This window comes from Purpureocillium lilacinum, assembly GCF_023168085.1.
Source record: "Purpureocillium lilacinum CBS 284.36 DNA, scaffold_2, whole genome shotgun sequence".
NCBI classification, from domain to species: domain Eukaryota; kingdom Fungi; phylum Ascomycota; class Sordariomycetes; order Hypocreales; family Ophiocordycipitaceae; genus Purpureocillium; species Purpureocillium lilacinum.
This window is the reverse complement of record NW_027072112.1, coordinates 6,138,644-6,154,323: the sequence shown is the minus strand read 5'-3', so window position 1 is coordinate 6,154,323 and position 15,680 is coordinate 6,138,644. Positions and strand designations below refer to the sequence as shown.

Below are 15,680 nucleotides of genomic sequence, written 5' to 3'. Positions count from 1 at the left end.
GACCCTTGCCTTGTCGTCAACAGGCAGGCCCTCCCTCAGCCCATCAGGGACGCAGCATCCAGACACCCGCAGTCGCCGCCGGACGCCCCTCCAGGCGCACAGCTCCGGCCCACGACTCCACCGTCCGAACACCCTGATCCAGGTCCCCCACCCCGAGTTTCACTTGAAAGTCTGGGTCTGTCCGCCCGCAAGGCCCCGTGCCGCCCCTCGCACGAGCTCCACCCTGCAAGGAATTCGGCCCGCCTGAAGAGCCCGCCCACGGGCCTTTAAAGTCGTTTGCCGCCACGCCGCACCTTAATCCAAGGTGCAGGCATCGACGCTCACTCTCTGTCTGCGCCGCTGACTGCCTTGGCCAGGCACGTCGCTTGCATCGCTGCGCCTTCGCTTCGGCTCCCTGGCTCTCAATACTGCCACTTTTTAGCGTTTCAGGACCTGTCACCATTGTCGTCTCATATCCCGAGCCTGCCACCGTTGGCGTGCCATTCCGACTCTGACTTACACGAAGCCGTCGTCCCGGACTGCCCGACCGCCAATTCTCATCATCACCATGTCCATCTTTTCAGGCATTCGCAAGAGCCGCCGGCAGGCCAAGGAGCACAACGCCAAGCTTGCAGAGCAGAAAAAGCTCGAGGAAGAAAAGGTCCCTTACAAGCATGTTCCGACACACGCCGCCACAGACGCCTTTGCCAGCGCGCCGCCCAGCTGGCGGGAGGCAGACCGAACTCGCATTGTCGAGCAGAACCGGAGGAGGAGCGCAATGGCAGCCAGCGGCCACCACATGAACATGCCCGGTGTTCCTCGCGTCGGCAGCAGCCTGTCTCACGTGTCCTATCCGGGACAAGATGTTACCCCAAGCGCTCGCCTGCCGCGGGCTTACAGCTACAACGGGGTGTCGCCTTATGTAATGCAGGGTCGAGACGTCGTATACTCTGTGCAAGACGGTTCATATTCTCAACCGCAGTTGAAGGGAAAGGAGATTATCAGGGGTATCGGCTATGACCAGCAACGCATAAGCCCAACCCCTAGCAAAGGTTTGCTTGAACTGGTAGAGCAGCTTGACAGAGTGGCTGATTTGTTGCCTCTAGGAGATGACCCCTCACCAGTGGAGAGCTCGGCGGGGTCTACCAGCTCTCAAGACGACCTCGAGATGCGTCCAACTCGACCTACCGCAACAAGACCGACAGAAGCAGCGACGCACCGGCTGCATCCCGCTCACAAGCGACGTACCTCCGACGCCTCGGTTGAGAGGCTTGCCATGGCAAACTCGGCAAAGGGCATGGGTCTCTCCCACTATGGCCGAGACTCGCGTCCACCACCCTCGATGAGAGGGTTCGCCTCCATCAACCAAGTCGCCGCCCCTCTACCAATGCATTTGGGACCTCTCCCTCCAACGGTCGTTGCCCAGACCCAGCCGCCTAACCTTCAAGTGCCTGCAGCCGGGTCGTCAGCATCCAGCACTGACCAGACATCACGTCAATCTTCTACCACTTCGCTACCAGGCCTCACCCCTACATCGTCCAGGCCGGCCCTGTCGGCTCCCGCAACTCCCGCAATTACTACCGCCACACAGAGCGAGTACTCTCTTAACTGGAGCCTCGGCGCTGAATCAGACACCACACGGGTCGCTGAACATGCCAGTGAGGCCTCTGTGGCTGCCCAGACGAGAAGCAAGGAGAGAAGACCGGCTAGAACGGCCCGTTTCTCCGAGCTAGAGCGGATCGATTCCATGGGGTCGGAGACGATGCAGCGAAGAAGTCCAGCACCGATTCCACCCCCTGTCGCACACGAGGACATTATCAACGTTTTCCCCGAGCCAGCGTCCATGCCTGAGCCAGTCAGCTCGTCCAGCAACAAGAGCAAGAGATTGTCCAAGAGCGGCGGCAAGTTGCTGAAGAAGTCACGGTGGTACAGCTCCAAGCCTTCGGCTGTCGCCGTATAGTCTACGAAGGCACCGCATGTGCCAAGCTTATTCACACAAATACTGAAGAGAGCGGAGCTTTGGCTGGCCAAGACTCTCCTGAAGTGGATCTAAAACAAGTGGTATGCGCTGTGTAAAACGGCAGCTCCAGTCGGAAACAAGTGGCCAAGTGTGATTGAAATCTTCGGTCTGGACTTGGACACATAAATGACGATGTAACGACGGTGGGATAGAGCATATGGTGTTTCGCAAGGATAACGGCGTTTCACAGGCATGGCACCAGGCTTGGACTTATTACGGATGTAGATGAAGAATCCATTCCAACGGTAATTTTGTGCCCTCGAGGCACGTGAAACCCGTGTTCATGATGTCTGTGGATACAGTGTATGCGCTCACATAACAAACGTAGAAGCACGAGGCTTGATCGCATCTCCAAATTGCTGACTTATTACACGCACTCAATTTGGAGACGGGAAGACTCCCTTATCTAGCAGTGCCAAGCGCAGTGGCATGGCCACCCCAATATGTATCGCCGAAGTGTTTTGGTGAATGCTCGCTGTCCAGGGTAAGGTAAGATGACAGATGAAACTGACGTGAGCCAACTTGTGCCAACTTTGGAACCCCCCGGTGCGGCAGCACAGTGGATCTGCAGAGGATGCGGACCGCTGTGGCGCCACGCGAACCCCTGTCGCAGGCGCCACGAGGTCCCTGAGCGAAAGGGTCCGAGCCGGCGTTCATTGGCCGGCCTTGCGCCACTGGGGCTGCCTACCAGTGGAAGTGACATCTGGCCTCGCAGCTTGGAACGCGAGCTTCACGGCACTTTCTCCCCACCATCCCACCTCCACGTTGTCACTCCTTTCTCGCCTTCCCTTGTCTCCTTTTCTCCGCCCAGGCGCATCGAATGGTCAATTAGAAGCGCCGTGCTTCCCATGAGTTGAGCACTGGCTCGGCCCTGGTTTACCTGCTTCGCTGCAGCTCGGGAACCAAGGCCGCTGAAGCTATCGTCCGCCCACCATGGAGCTGGTCTCGGACCTGGTGGCGCGCTTCTTGGGGCCGCTTTGGGCGTGGATTGAAGCGACTCCCGTGCACGTCCTCTTGGTGTGCTTTGTTGCGCTCCTTCTCCTCGGCTTCATAAGTGTATGCGAGTCCCTCCCTCAGACGCCAATGTTGGGAATTCGGGGTCCCTCGAGAAGCTAACTTGGGGGTCCTGGCCTACAGCTCTTCCTGCTTCTGCATCTTGTCGCGCCGAAACCACGACCCGTCCTACCGTCGGAAAAGACGTACATAACCTCGAGCCCCTCGGGCACCCCGACCACGCCCCGACAGCTCCCCTGCTGGCATGACCGCTGGCAGGCAGAGCGACGCCTCAGCGAGGAGCGAATCAAGCCCCACGAGGCATACCCCACGCCCGACGCCGGCTCCATTGAGCCCGCCGAGCTGTACCTGAGCGTCGTGTTCCCGGCCTACAACGAAGAGGACCGCATCATCCCGACGCTGGAGGAGGCGGTCGAGTACCTCGACAAGCACATCGGCCGGCCTACGGACCCTAAGACGGTCCGCAGCCCGTCTCGACGGCGACATGTCCGCGCTCACTCGGCCGACCGTGAGCCCGAGAAGGAGCTCTCCGGATACGAGATCATTATTGTAAACGACGGCAGCAAGGACAAGACGGTGGACGTCGTGCTTGAATTCGCGAACAAGCACCAGCTACATGACATTATACGGGTCGTGTCCCTGACGAGGAATAGGGGCAAGGGTGGCGGCGTCACGCATGGGCTGCGACATGTGAGGGGCGAGTATGCGCTCTTCGCGGACGCGGATGGTGCTTCGCGGTTCAGCGACGTGAGCAGGTTGATCGAGGGCTGCGAGGAGGTGGTTGACGGTTCACACCGCGGTGTGGCCATTGGCAGCCGCGCGCATCTCGTCGGCAGCGAGGCAGTAGTCAAGGTATACTCCCTCGGCAGCTCACTTCTCTCGACGCAACCCGAATCTGTACTGACGCAGCTCCGCCCGCAGCGCTCCGCCCTGCGCAACTTCCTCATGCGCTCGTTCCACCTCGTCCTCACCATCCTCACCCCGCCCGCCACGTCGCGCATCCGCGACACGCAGTGCGGCTTCAAGCTCTTCACGCGCGCGGCTCTCCCGCACATCGTGCCCTATATGCACGCCGAGGGCTGGATCTTCGACATCGAGATGCTCATGCTCGCTGAGTCGGCGCCCGCCACGCCCGTCCTCGGCAGCGACGGCTCCGTTATCGGCGCGAGCCCCGGCATCAAGGTCGCCGAGGTGCCCATCGAGTGGCACGAGGTCGGCGGCAGCAAGCTCAACGTCATACAGGACAGCGTCAAGATGGCCGTCGGCTTGGCTGTCCTGCGCGCGAGCTGGATGATGGGCGTGTATCGCAGGCGGCTGACGTAGAGGTGACTTCTCGCGGGGGGTGGAGGACGCGGAGGAGCGCTCGCTGCTGTCGCCGATGTTGAGAGATAAATACTTGATGATAGACAGGGCAGGCCATGTGCGCCTGGAATTCAGTTTCCCACGAGAGGGACAGACATGTCGCGCCAAACATGAAAAAGCATTGCAGCAGGTGTGAGATGTGATTCGACTTGGCATTATTATAATTAAAAAGGCGTATACATGCATGCTCCCAATATGGCGCCTCCTTCATTCATCATCTATCCGAACCGACAGCGCAAGATGCCTCCTCCTCTTTGATTGTATATATACAGTGCCGGACCCCAGCCCGGTCAGTTTAAGCACAAACCGCCAAACGCCGTGAATGAACGTGCAGCATGGGCTAATTGAGCTTCAATGCGCCCATTATGTGTGTATGTGTCCAATGACGGGATGCATGATATGGGACTCGGCCCGGTCACCGGAAGCCCTCACGGAAGACGAGCGGCAGGAAGACGGCCGAAGCTCTCCACAGGATGAGGATGGCATCGATGAGGGCGAGGGGCAGCTTGAGGGGCCCCAGGGGCCCGCTCATGACGGTGCGGGCGTTGAGCCACAGGGCGACAAATGCGACGGAGAAGAAGTGGTAGGCGAGCACCGAGGGCATCTGGATGATGCCGCCGAGCATGCCGCAGGGCCCGTCGGTGATGCCGCGCTGGAAGTACTCGAAGCAGCCGAGCTGGAGGGCGCGCAGCTGGCGGTCGTCTGCGGCGAAGAGGGTGTAGAGGGCCTGGGCGAGGACGTTGATGATGGACGTGTACTTCTTGCGGCGCCAGTAGAAGTCGAGGAGGGCGGGGCGGACGACGGCCGGGTCCTCGAGGTTGGGCACGCGCGAGGGGTGGAGCAGCTCGGCGAGGAGGAGGGCGTCGTTGAAGGCAACGGTCATGCCGCCGCCCGTCAGCGGGTGGCGCATGTTGAAGGCGTCGCCGAGCAGGACGACGCCCTGCTGCGACTGGGGCGTGGGCGGCAGCCAGCTGTTGGGCATGCTGCGGGGGATCTTGCCGTCCTCGAGGGCCTTTTCGGCGGTGGCGCGCACCGCTTGCGGCAGCGCGGGGATGGCCACGTTCTTGATGTAGCCGCGCACTCCGCCGGCGGCGGGGGCCGCCTCGGGCAGGCCCTGGGGCACGTCGAAGAGGGCGCGCGTCTCGTGAGTGCCGATCTGGTAGAGGAGGATGGGGGAAGCGTTGCCAATGATGACGTGGCCAAAGTTCTCCTGCGGCAGGGGGCAGTCGATGAGCTCGAGGGCGTAGAACTTGCTCTTGACGACCGACTTGGTGCCGAGGATCTGCTTGCGGAACTTGGAGTCGTAGCCGTCGGCGATGATGGTCAGCTGGCCGAAGAAGTAGTCTGGCTTCTTGGCGCCCGTCTCGGGGTCCGTGGTGCGCGACTCGACGCCGAGGACCTGCTCCGAGTGCTCGCCGCGGATGGTGCTCGTCACCTCGGTCTCGACGACGGTGATGTTGGCGTGGGCGAGGCACGCCTTGCGCAGCTGCGTGATGAAGCGGCCGTGGTGGAAGCTGCGGCCCTCGGGCCGCTTGCCGTCGCCATCGGTGCCGGAGCCGGACCACTTGAAGGGCACGTCGCCGGCGTCGTCGACGGGCGGGTAGGGGATGAGCGACGGCTCGCCGTGGTAGATGACGTTGTAGCCCTTGCAGGGGACGGCGTCGATGCCGTCGACGCAGTGCCCGAGCCCGAGCTTCTTGAGCGCCGCGAGCCCGCCCGGCTGCAGCAGCTCGCCGACGATGCGGTCGGGCTCGCGCATCCACCGCTCGAGGAGGATGACGGAGCGGCCCTGCTCGGCGAGCGCGTACGCCGCCGCGCAGCCAAACACGCCGGCGCCGACGACGACGACGTCGGCTTCGTGGTATGTCTCGCGCCGCAGGCCGGCGTCGGCGGCGGCGGACACGGTGGCGGTCGCCATTGAGGTCGCGTTTGGAGTCGCTCTTGGTCGCAAGCGCAGGCCGCTAATCAAGAGGTGTTCGAGGGCCAACGGCCGTCGGGTATATGTCGACGAGAGGGATGCGGCGAAGGAGACGGCGATGAGGGGTGGCCACTCGTCCGTCAGATACTCGACGTATATGGCAGCCCAAACGGCAGGAGCACAGAGCTGCGAGCAGGGAAAAGAGTATCAAGAGAAAGTATGCGCACAGCCTCAAGCCATGTCGACACTGCCCACGGTCCAGTTGATGGCACTCGTCGTCGTTGAAAAAACGGTCGGGTGTGGTGTGGTGGTGACGCCGTTTGGCGGCTGTGCCTTTAATACCAGCGACCGTCCAGGCCAGCCCAGTGGATAGACGAAAAATCGCCCACCCAAAAGTCGAGCCCGTCAGAGGCCCCCCGTCCGTCCCGTCTGGTTGGCGCAGCGCCTCCTCAGCGCCCTCAGGGGTCCACGGGTCCCCTTCTGCGCGTTCCAGCGGAAAACCGCGCCACTGTGGGGCGCCGCGGCCAATAACCTCTCGCCTGGTCTGACCAGTCACGACGGCATCGAACCATCGCGCCCGCGTCCTTGCATGTGATGGCCGACCCGGCAGCGAAGCCTCCCGGATCTCGACGTGGACCTGTTGGAGCTCGTCGACGATATCGGGGCCAACAGAGACCCATTGGCCAATGGATGTTTGGAATTGGGCCATCATTCGACTGGCAGTGTCATCACCCGCGGGATTAAGGGTGCTCCCAGATCTCGTACGTGCTTGGTTGAAGCTCTGCAACGCTACCTTGGGGAAGTGTCTTACTCTTGAAGCTATGTTGCTATGAAGCCGCTATCCCAAAAACATGGCCCTGCTGATATTGTGAACGGCTCTCAATGTCGAGTCCCAACATGCCACAGCCACCAGATCTTAATACCGGCTGGAGCTGCATCTCTCCCAGACACTCTACAAAGGCGTCTTGCGTCAGCCTGCCCCCGCCGCAGCTGCCAGCACGGCACGAGCCGCATGCTCCGACGGCTCGCCTGACCGTTCCAGCTGTCCACCGGCGCGCCCCCTGATGTGAGCCCCCTTTTGTGTCGTCTTCTCGTGCAACACCGGAGCCGGTGGGTTTTTGATGACGCGTACGAATGCCTCCGTCACTGCTCTGCGATGACCGCGGTTGGAGCGGCACCGCTTCACATGGACGAGGGCTGCATCCAGCTGGTCCAGGGCCTGCCGGTGAGGTTTCTTGTCCTTTGGCTGAACAACGGTCCGCATCGCCGCCGTCTTCATCGCCAGCTTGACGCTCTCCTTGCACGTGCGGCTGCCGTGCCACCACTGTTCCCCAGACGTGAAGTCGCACAAGAGAGAATTGAGGGCCCTGTACCGTGCCGCACCGGTGTAGGCAAAAACGAGGTTCGCGAAGTTGTACTCGTTGTAGAGAAGCTGGCCGTTGCCATTCTCTCTGGCCGCCAATCTGCACATCTCGGCCGCGCCCCCGAGATTGCCCGTTGCCGACAGCATCTGGGTAGCCTTGTTGAACGCACTGTCGTGGATGCGTGCGCCCATTCGTAGCGCCTCCTCGATGAGCTCGTTCGGATCGTCTCCCCTTTCCAGTCGCGCCATAAGTACTGGTGTCAGTGCATCACTGATGTCGTGACCATGATCATGCGCTGATCGCACCAGGGTGATAGCATCGTCGACCTGCGCCCCATCCTTGGCGCCCAAGAATTCCATGACTGCTTTCCGGAGGGCACTTGACGATGCGGACTTGTCCTTTGCGTCAACATTTGTCAAGGCTTTGCCGCGTGGCCAGCGAGCCGCAAGGACGCCCGTCTTTTCGCCGACCAGTTGTAGGTGCGGGCTAAACGCAGAAAGTCTCTGCTGGAGGCTGGCAATGCTAGTGTCGGAGAAACTCCAATACTTGCGACACCGCGCGTAGAATCGTTCAATGAAGGCGTCGTCCATTGGCAATCCGCTGTCGCTGCAGAATTGCAGCCACTGAAACACAGCATCGGCCTGACGACGGCTCGCATGCTCGTCAAGAACCATGTACACCCAGCGGTACTTTGGTGTCATCTGATATGTTGCAGCCAGTGCTCGCACGAAAGCCTCCACTTCGTTGGGGGTATGTGTCTGTGCAAAGACGTCTGTGATCCGAATTAACATGGATTGAAAGTCGGCGCAGGTGGTGTCGATGCCACTTTCAACTCGTTTCAGCTGCTCGTGGACAAGTTGCCAGTTGCCAAGTTCGGCGTCTCGAATGATCAGTCTCCCCTGGAGCTGCACGTCCAGTGCATGCGCATCGGGGGCTAGCTTCCGAATTGCTTGCATTTCCCGGGAGAGAAACGCGTCATTCCCGGCTTCCGCAGCCATGAGAGCCATTAGGCGCCGGATCTTGTACTCTGTTGTGTGAGGAACCGCAATGCTCTTGAACAATCCAGCCGCCTGCAGTGCCTGGTATAACTTCATGGTGCTGTCGAAGTGTCCGTGGAGCTTCCCATAACGAGCCAACATGCGGTACAACAACATGCCTCGCATCCAGAGTCGCGACCGCTTGCGGTCAGAGAGAAAGCTAAGCAAGCTCTCTAGGTGCTTGACCGAGCCGCTCTCCTGAATAAACCCGAGGCATGGAACGATGGCCTTAAGGGGGTCTCGACACAAAGGAACCAGAGCCGCCAGAGCGTGGACCATTCTGGACGGCTCATCCCGAGTCGTCAATCTCAATAATTCGACCCCGGTGGCTCTGATTGGTCTAGCAGCTCGGGGTATGGGTAGACCGAACGATGCAAGCCTTTGCAGCACCCGTGTTGCCAGGTCAATCCGCTCGCGAACGTCAGCTTGTGCCGCAGCGCTGATGTCTGACTGTCGAAGGAGCTGATCCAGGATGACCAGCGTCTCGTCGTAGAAAGGTCGCGGGGGGGAGGCTGTGCTTCCTTGCACGGAGCGTATCAAGTAGGAGCGGGCAGAGTCCAATGGATCTACCGCCTTGATGGGCGGGTTGGCCTCGTTGCTCGTAGCGTGGCCATCCAGGGGCGGGACACTACTGTTGCGGAGCTTGGTGCCTTGTACTGATTGCGCTGAAATCGCGCCACCCACAGCAGTATTTAAAAAAGCCTTTGGGAGCTTCAAAACCCCGTCGCGCGGACGGGTTGTCGGGCTGGAACTCGCGAACCTGAGAGACTCCAAGTTGATCACGTCGGGCACGAAGGTGTGCAGGCTAGCAAGAGCCGCGGTGGATGTGGTCGACGTTGATGTACGAGCAACGCGGGAGATTTGAAGGTCGTGGCTGTGTTTGTGAATGTCGGCATCACCGGGGTTCGGGTCGGTCGGTTCATCGCGGCGTCGTCGGCGTCGTGTCGAGGTCCTGGGTCGCGGTATCGATGACACAGAAAGGACATCATCGCCAACGCCCGAGAAGCTCCCTTCCCATTGAGCGAGACCCTCGGTCAAGGCGATGGGACCGCGATTGGACCTGACGGTGTGCAGCTTCCTCGCATTATCGATGGCTGCCCGAGCTATCTTGAGGCGTCGCCTGCGTTCCTCGGCGAGGAGAATAACGGAGCATGACGTGGTAAGGACGACGCCACGCAGTGCATTGAGTGCCGCCCTAGACGGGACGGGATTTGTTGATGCCATTTCGAGAGCCCATTGTCGCCGAGAGAGCTCTGGGTCGACGTGGCGTGGAAGGTTGCAGGCGTTGGGGGATGCTACGGCGGTTCGTGAGAATGAGACGTCGAAAGATTCTGGGCTCAGCAAAGCTCGGCACCAGCAACGGTCGGCTCGAGTTCGGAAGGGGCGGCTGTACGTACCGATCAGGCCACTGCTGGCCGCTGGGGCTCTCGTTTCGCGCTAACCTGTTCGGGGTACCCGCATTTACACGATCCCTTTGGAGCAGCGAGCCACTGAGGTGAGTACATAATACCACCTACTCCATTAAACGAGCCCAGACGCCAGCGAGGCCTGTCCCGAGATGAACCATACAAGTCGTAAGGAGCATCTGTATTTGCGATTGCCAATGCTGAAACACAGGTGGCTGGGTGTTCATTGGGCGCTATGCCAATCTAGACCTATTTTGCGGCTCCCTTCTGTGGATGGAGAGAGGCACTGATCGTTCCAAGTCCCATATTGCCTACAACAAGTTGGCTCCCGAGAATCGCAAAGGGCCCTGGTGAAATCCTTCAGAAAGTCGTTCTTCATGAGCAAAAGCTTCAACGCTTCATACTTCTACGGGTATGCAGGTAGATTAGTTATTTGCGAGCGAATCAGTGATGGCCCTCGCTTTGCGCACGGCAGGCAGTCGCGGCTGCCGCACCTTCCCCCGAACGCGGAACGGGAGCAGGGCAACCAGAGATGCAGCGTTAGGCATAACCAAGTCAATCACAAGCATCTCTTCGCTCCTTGTCCTCCAATTCGTAACTCTACCTTTTTCATAATCTCTCAGCAGCATACCGAATTCGCTTTCAACGCCAGCACAATCTTCGTTTCCAAGCATCATGAGCACCGCGTTGCCAATGGCCCCTCCGGCCCAGTCGCCACTTGCGCAGTATCGCCTTCTCGCACCGACAGCTGCGGCCCGAGTAAGCCCGATCTGTCTCGGGACCATGAACTTTGGTACTGCCTGGTCAGTATTTTGGAGTCGGACAACATCTCAAACGGATGTAGCCTAACGGCTGAGGCAGGGAGGATTGGCTCGGACGCTGTGACCAGGCTACGGCGGAGAGCATTCTGGACTTCTTTTACGAACAGGTAAAGGCGCACACAAAAACAAAGAATCCGAGTACTCTAGCTGATCTCTTGCGTAGGGAGGTACGCTTAGCGAGGCTACTCATCTCGAGGCGATTCTGCCTGCTCACATTCTACAACAGGCAATTTTATCGACACAGCCAACAGCTACCAGTTTGGCGACTCTGAGATATGGGTTGGCGAATGGATGAGGAAGCGCAACAACCGTGATGAGATGGGTACGTGCATATCTGGCTTGTTCGTCACTGCCCGAGGCCTGACTGGTTGGTGCTGCCTGCAGTCATTGCAACCAAGTACACCAGCAACTTCACCGCCGGCGCTGCGAACCCTCCGACGGTGATGGCAAGTTTCACCGGCAACGGAACCAAGAGCTTGGTCACGTCCGTAAAAGCCAGCCTCGACAGACTTCAGACCGGCTACATAGACCTGCTCTACGTGCATTTCTGGGACTACAGCACCTCGATCCCGGAGCTCATGCAGTCGCTGAACCAGCTCGTGGCTGCTGGCCAGGTTTTGTACCTTGGAGCCAGCGACACTCCGGCTTGGGTTGTCAGGTAAGCAGACTGACACCATAATATGCTCGAGAAGAGCTGCTTGGACAGCAACACTTTTCTATTGGCCATCATTGGAAGGGGCATCTTGGGGCAGCAGCGACGCAGCAACGCCGGCAGCGGCGATGGCCACATAGAAAAGGACTGATGTTCAGACAGCCTCTCTCGTATGCTCGGTCCGACGGCTAACCCCCAAGCAGCAAGGCCAACGAGTACGCCCGTAACCATGGCCTTCGGCAGTTTTCAGTATATCAAGGCTTTTGGAATGCAGGGTCACGGGAGCTCGAGCGCGAGATTATTCCCATGTGCCGATCTGAGGGCATGGCCATCTGCCCTTGGGGTTCTGTGGGCGGGGGCAAGTTCAAAACCGAGGAACAGCGTCAGCGCGCAGACGGCCGCAACACGAGTTACTCCGAGGCGGATATCAAGGTGAGCTTGGTTCTCGAGTCTATCGCGAACCGAAAGAACTCGACCATCACGAGTATCGCGCTGGCCTACGTGATGCATAAGGCACCTTATGTCTTTCCGGTTGCCGGCGGCAGAAAGATTAAGCAACTCAAGGCTAACATCGAGGCGCTCACGATCGGACTGAGTGACGACGAGATCAAAGAAATTGAGAGTGCCGCGCCGCTTGATTGGGGCTTCCCACATAATCTGATCTGGGCCGGTGGTGCCGGCGCATCCTACCAGAACGTGTGGCTACTGGGCACCGGTGGCAACTTCGAGTACGTGGAGGAAGCAAAGGTATGCACAGCTCAGACCCTCTGCGCAAGCATGTAATACTGACCAACTAGCCTATCTCACCAGCACAAGGAGGAATTTAGGAAGCTCACTCCAAGTCCTACATTTGGCGTTGGGTTTCGGATCGTTTCAGAGCACGACCTCGGTGGATTGAGAACAGAGCCTTCACTGGCCCCAATGGACGGACGAAGTGGTAGTTTGGCTTCTGCAGAATTTAGCAAGGACATAAGCCAGATGTTGCGAAAGAAGTACATGGGCAACCCACGCAGTCCTTGGGAATGAGAGGCTGTGTCGCCACGACAAGACAGCTATTCGGCCTTTCCCCACAGTCCATCACTACTATATAACGACCATAGACTCGGATGGCAATTGACTACTCTCAATTCCAAATTGGCCTGACTTGAGGCGATGGGCGCACACCTCTCCGCCTCGAGGTTGGAGCGAGTGGTGACGGGTGCCGGCTCGTCAGGGGAACGACACCGATCGCTCCTGCCTCGCGATCGTACACACAAAACCTCCGCTCCTCGCGCCCCCTAACTCGGCTACACTCCAGTACCCAAATTCGCCAAAGGCAAGCTTCAGAAAGCAAATGAGTCCGGTTTTGTCGGCAATTCGATCGTTTACGTTCTTCGCTCCCGAGAGACACAGGAGCAATGAGACCGCGTCGGCATCGATCGCTCATGTTTGACCGGCCTCTCGATAGGGCCAGACACAAAGGAGCACCTCAAAACAGTGTTCCTTGCGACAATTTTGGCGCCTTTCGGCGCGCCCGAGACAATGTCCTCAACAAGACACCGGAAAATCGGCTCGACGTGGACAGCGACTCTGAGCCAGAGTGCGTGCCGATGACACCAGAGGACGAGTTCAAGTACATAACAACGTCGGTGCATACCCTCCGTCGAGGAAGCATTTAGGAAGCAACTAAATTCTGGCAGGATACCAGAGACACGGCTGCCCGATCAGCCCAGAAGCCTAGAAGGGGCCATCGGCTATGGCAGCGACCATGACAGCCGCGAGTCTGTGGAACGGAAAGACGCCCTACGTTCGAGCTCCCAAAGTCTTGGCCGAGACGAGACACGCATAACTCCATTCGAAGCAAACAAAGGGTTGCGGGAGGTGCCTCGAAGTGCCCCCCGCAGCATCCAACGCATAGGGAAGTTCAATTTTCGACAGGGTGTGCGTATACGCGATTACAAAGTCCCTCGGCGGCAGAGGAGCGCCTCACCGACCGCTAGCAGAGAGTATCAAGGGCGAGACGGGTTCGAGGCCGCCGAAATGTCGTTGGGCTCGCCGCAACCGATGACACGCCGACACGAACAACGGACGCCTGACCTTGAGCCCACGATGCTGGAGACTTGCGACTCTTTGTTCAGCTCGCCTGACCTGGAGATCCTCCTTGTAGGTCGTTGCAGAAGATCAAGGCCCATTATCTTATCGTCCGAGGCGGTAAATGCAGCTGCATCGACTCCGCTATTGACAGAGTCACAATCGCATTCTCCACGAAGTGTCCGGTGTGTTATCAAGCTTGAGGACGAGGATGACGACGTGTTTCGCAAATGGCTCGTCGGATGAGCAGAATATCGAACCCACGAAATAGCGTGCGCGCATTGGAGCAATCACGGATGAAGCTGGCTGGGCAGCAAGACCACTGATGTCTACTATATAGTTGGGGTATCTACAAGCCAACTGTTCCTCTTGCGCAGCGAAGTACCAATCGCAAAACATAAGTCCCAGTCCCTACCGAACGCCTATGAGGAGCTCGCCACTTTTGAGCACGTAGTGGCATTATTTGGATCCCTTGCCCTTAGCCTCGTTCTCTCCGAGCTCCCGTATCAGAATCGCAGTCTGGCCCTCTCCGCTGTAGTCGTCTTGCCCCGTCTCGAAGCCTGGGCACACACCAATCGCCAGGTACTTGCCGTCGCTCGAGAATCCAAGCGCCGCAACGCTGTTGGGAAACTTTTGGTACTGCTTCAGCCTGCGCTTCGCCACGGCGTCCCAGAGCGCCACGGTGCCGTCTCCGCCTCCGGAGGCAAAGGTGCCGTGGACAGGGTGGAATGCCAACGCATTGACAGGGTAGACGATGTCGCCATCGCCGTCGGCGGCGGGTTGCCTGTGACACTTGAACGCAAATTTCCGCGCCTGTGACTCGTCCGTGTCCTCGAACCACTCCACGGCGACTCGACCCTCGATGCTGCTCGTAGCATAACCGGCATCGTTTGGCATACACGCCACCGCCCTAGTCAGGAAACGTAAGGATGACTCTCGCTGTTGCCAAGGCTTCAGATCCGTGGATCCGGAGGTGAAGAGGTCCGCCATGGCGTTCAGGTCGTAGATATTCATGATTCGGCCGGTCATGGCGACGACGACCTTGGACGGGCTGGCAGCGACGGAATGCGGCTTCCCAGGCAGGGGGACTCTCACGGGCTCGCTGGAAGGGTCGTTCAGGTTGTGAATATGCAGGCTGCAGTCCCACGACGCAGACACAAGGATGGCTGTAGTAGCTGTCAGCGGCGCCTCTGGTGAAGTTCATGGCTGGATATACTGACAATGATCTCTGCTGTAGACGACACATCGTACAGGGGCTTGATGCTTGCTCAAGAGCGTTATCTCTCCGGTCGCCAGGTCCAGTCTACTTCGGTCAGCCTGACATGATATAGTGACAGTGTCCTGATCGGGGGCCAGACGTACCTGTTGACACCCCAATCCACGGTGCCAGTGAATGCCTCATTGTCGTCGGCGCCAAAACACACGTCCAGCACCGGCGCTCGAAATTCGTAGGTATTGCTTAGACTATTTTCGTCCGCGCCGCCGGACACATCGTAGCTGTAGACCTTCTTGTCCCAGCTCGCGACAAGGAGCTTGGTCGGAGAAACCGGCGCAAATGCGACCGCGGACACTGCGTCGCCCGGGGGCGGAGAGAGCTCGTACTGAGTCGCTGCAGGGTCCACGCGGTCAGCAATCCATCACATCAAGCGGAGGACACCGCTCTGAGGCCGTACGTACCGGGAGCCATTGCCAATGTGCTGCTCGCGAGTAACTCTGCGTCGACGGAAGCTTTCGTTCGATTGTTTACACAGCTTCGAGCCAGTCACGTGGGGTAGCTTGAGCCGCTGGCGGCGAATTCTGCCGGCGCCGACCGCCCCAGAACTAGCCACACCCCGCCACACCCCACCATCGCCGCGGCCTGCAAAATATCAAAATTATGACTCTCGCTTTCTCCTCAGCCCAACCCCAGATTCCGCTCGATTCGCGACGTCACAAGCCGCTCACTCACGAATCACTCCCCGCGAAACTCGCTTCCACCGAATCCTCGAACCGATCGAAAACTCCACGGACATAGGAGGAGACCGGAGAAGGACCTGG

General features: G+C 59.1%; 6 protein-coding genes across 6 annotated transcripts; 3 read left to right on the top strand and 3 right to left on the bottom strand.

The window, feature by feature from the left end:
* Positions 1 to 547: 547 nt before the first annotated feature.
* PLICBS_003647 (uncharacterized protein) lies at positions 548 to 1,939 on the top strand (the record flags this gene model as incomplete). Its single annotated transcript, XM_065600262.1, has 2 exons — positions 548 to 1,031; positions 1,086 to 1,939. 2 exons carry the CDS (start codon positions 548 to 550, stop codon positions 1,937 to 1,939), a joined length of 1,338 nt encoding a protein of 445 aa, XP_065456334.1.
* Positions 1,940 to 2,932: 993 nt separating this feature from the next.
* On the top strand, positions 2,933 to 4,336 carry PLICBS_003646 (dolichyl-phosphate beta-glucosyltransferase; the record flags this gene model as incomplete). The annotated part of the gene is made up of 2 exons (XM_018323408.2): positions 2,933 to 3,055; positions 3,137 to 4,336. 2 exons carry the CDS (start codon positions 2,933 to 2,935, stop codon positions 4,334 to 4,336), a joined length of 1,323 nt encoding a protein of 440 aa, XP_018178638.2.
* A 454-nt stretch (positions 4,337 to 4,790) lies between these two features.
* PLICBS_003645 (squalene epoxidase) lies at positions 4,791 to 6,293 on the bottom strand (the record flags this gene model as incomplete). Its single annotated transcript, XM_018323407.2, has 1 exon — positions 4,791 to 6,293. The coding sequence occupies one exon, from the start codon at positions 6,291 to 6,293 to the stop codon at positions 4,791 to 4,793; it is 1,503 nt and encodes a 500-aa protein (XP_018178637.1).
* A 970-nt stretch (positions 6,294 to 7,263) lies between these two features.
* On the bottom strand, positions 7,264 to 8,751 carry PLICBS_003644 (uncharacterized protein; the record flags this gene model as incomplete). The annotated part of the gene is made up of 1 exon (XM_018323406.2): positions 7,264 to 8,751. The coding sequence occupies one exon, from the start codon at positions 8,749 to 8,751 to the stop codon at positions 7,264 to 7,266; it is 1,488 nt and encodes a 495-aa protein (XP_018178636.2).
* Positions 8,752 to 10,775: 2,024 nt separating this feature from the next.
* On the top strand, positions 10,776 to 12,356 carry PLICBS_003643 (uncharacterized protein; the record flags this gene model as incomplete). The annotated part of the gene is made up of 5 exons (XM_018323405.2): positions 10,776 to 10,903; positions 10,962 to 11,080; positions 11,148 to 11,243; positions 11,306 to 11,579; positions 11,777 to 12,356. 5 exons carry the CDS (start codon positions 10,776 to 10,778, stop codon positions 12,354 to 12,356), a joined length of 1,197 nt encoding a protein of 398 aa, XP_018178635.2.
* A 1,746-nt stretch (positions 12,357 to 14,102) lies between these two features.
* Positions 14,103 to 15,330, bottom strand: PLICBS_003642 (uncharacterized protein; the record flags this gene model as incomplete). Its single annotated transcript, XM_018323404.2, has 4 exons — positions 14,103 to 14,809; positions 14,864 to 14,946; positions 15,006 to 15,252; positions 15,321 to 15,330. The coding sequence occupies 4 exons, from the start codon at positions 15,328 to 15,330 to the stop codon at positions 14,103 to 14,105; spliced, it is 1,047 nt and encodes a 348-aa protein (XP_018178634.2).
* Between the last annotated feature and the right edge of the window lie 350 nt (positions 15,331 to 15,680).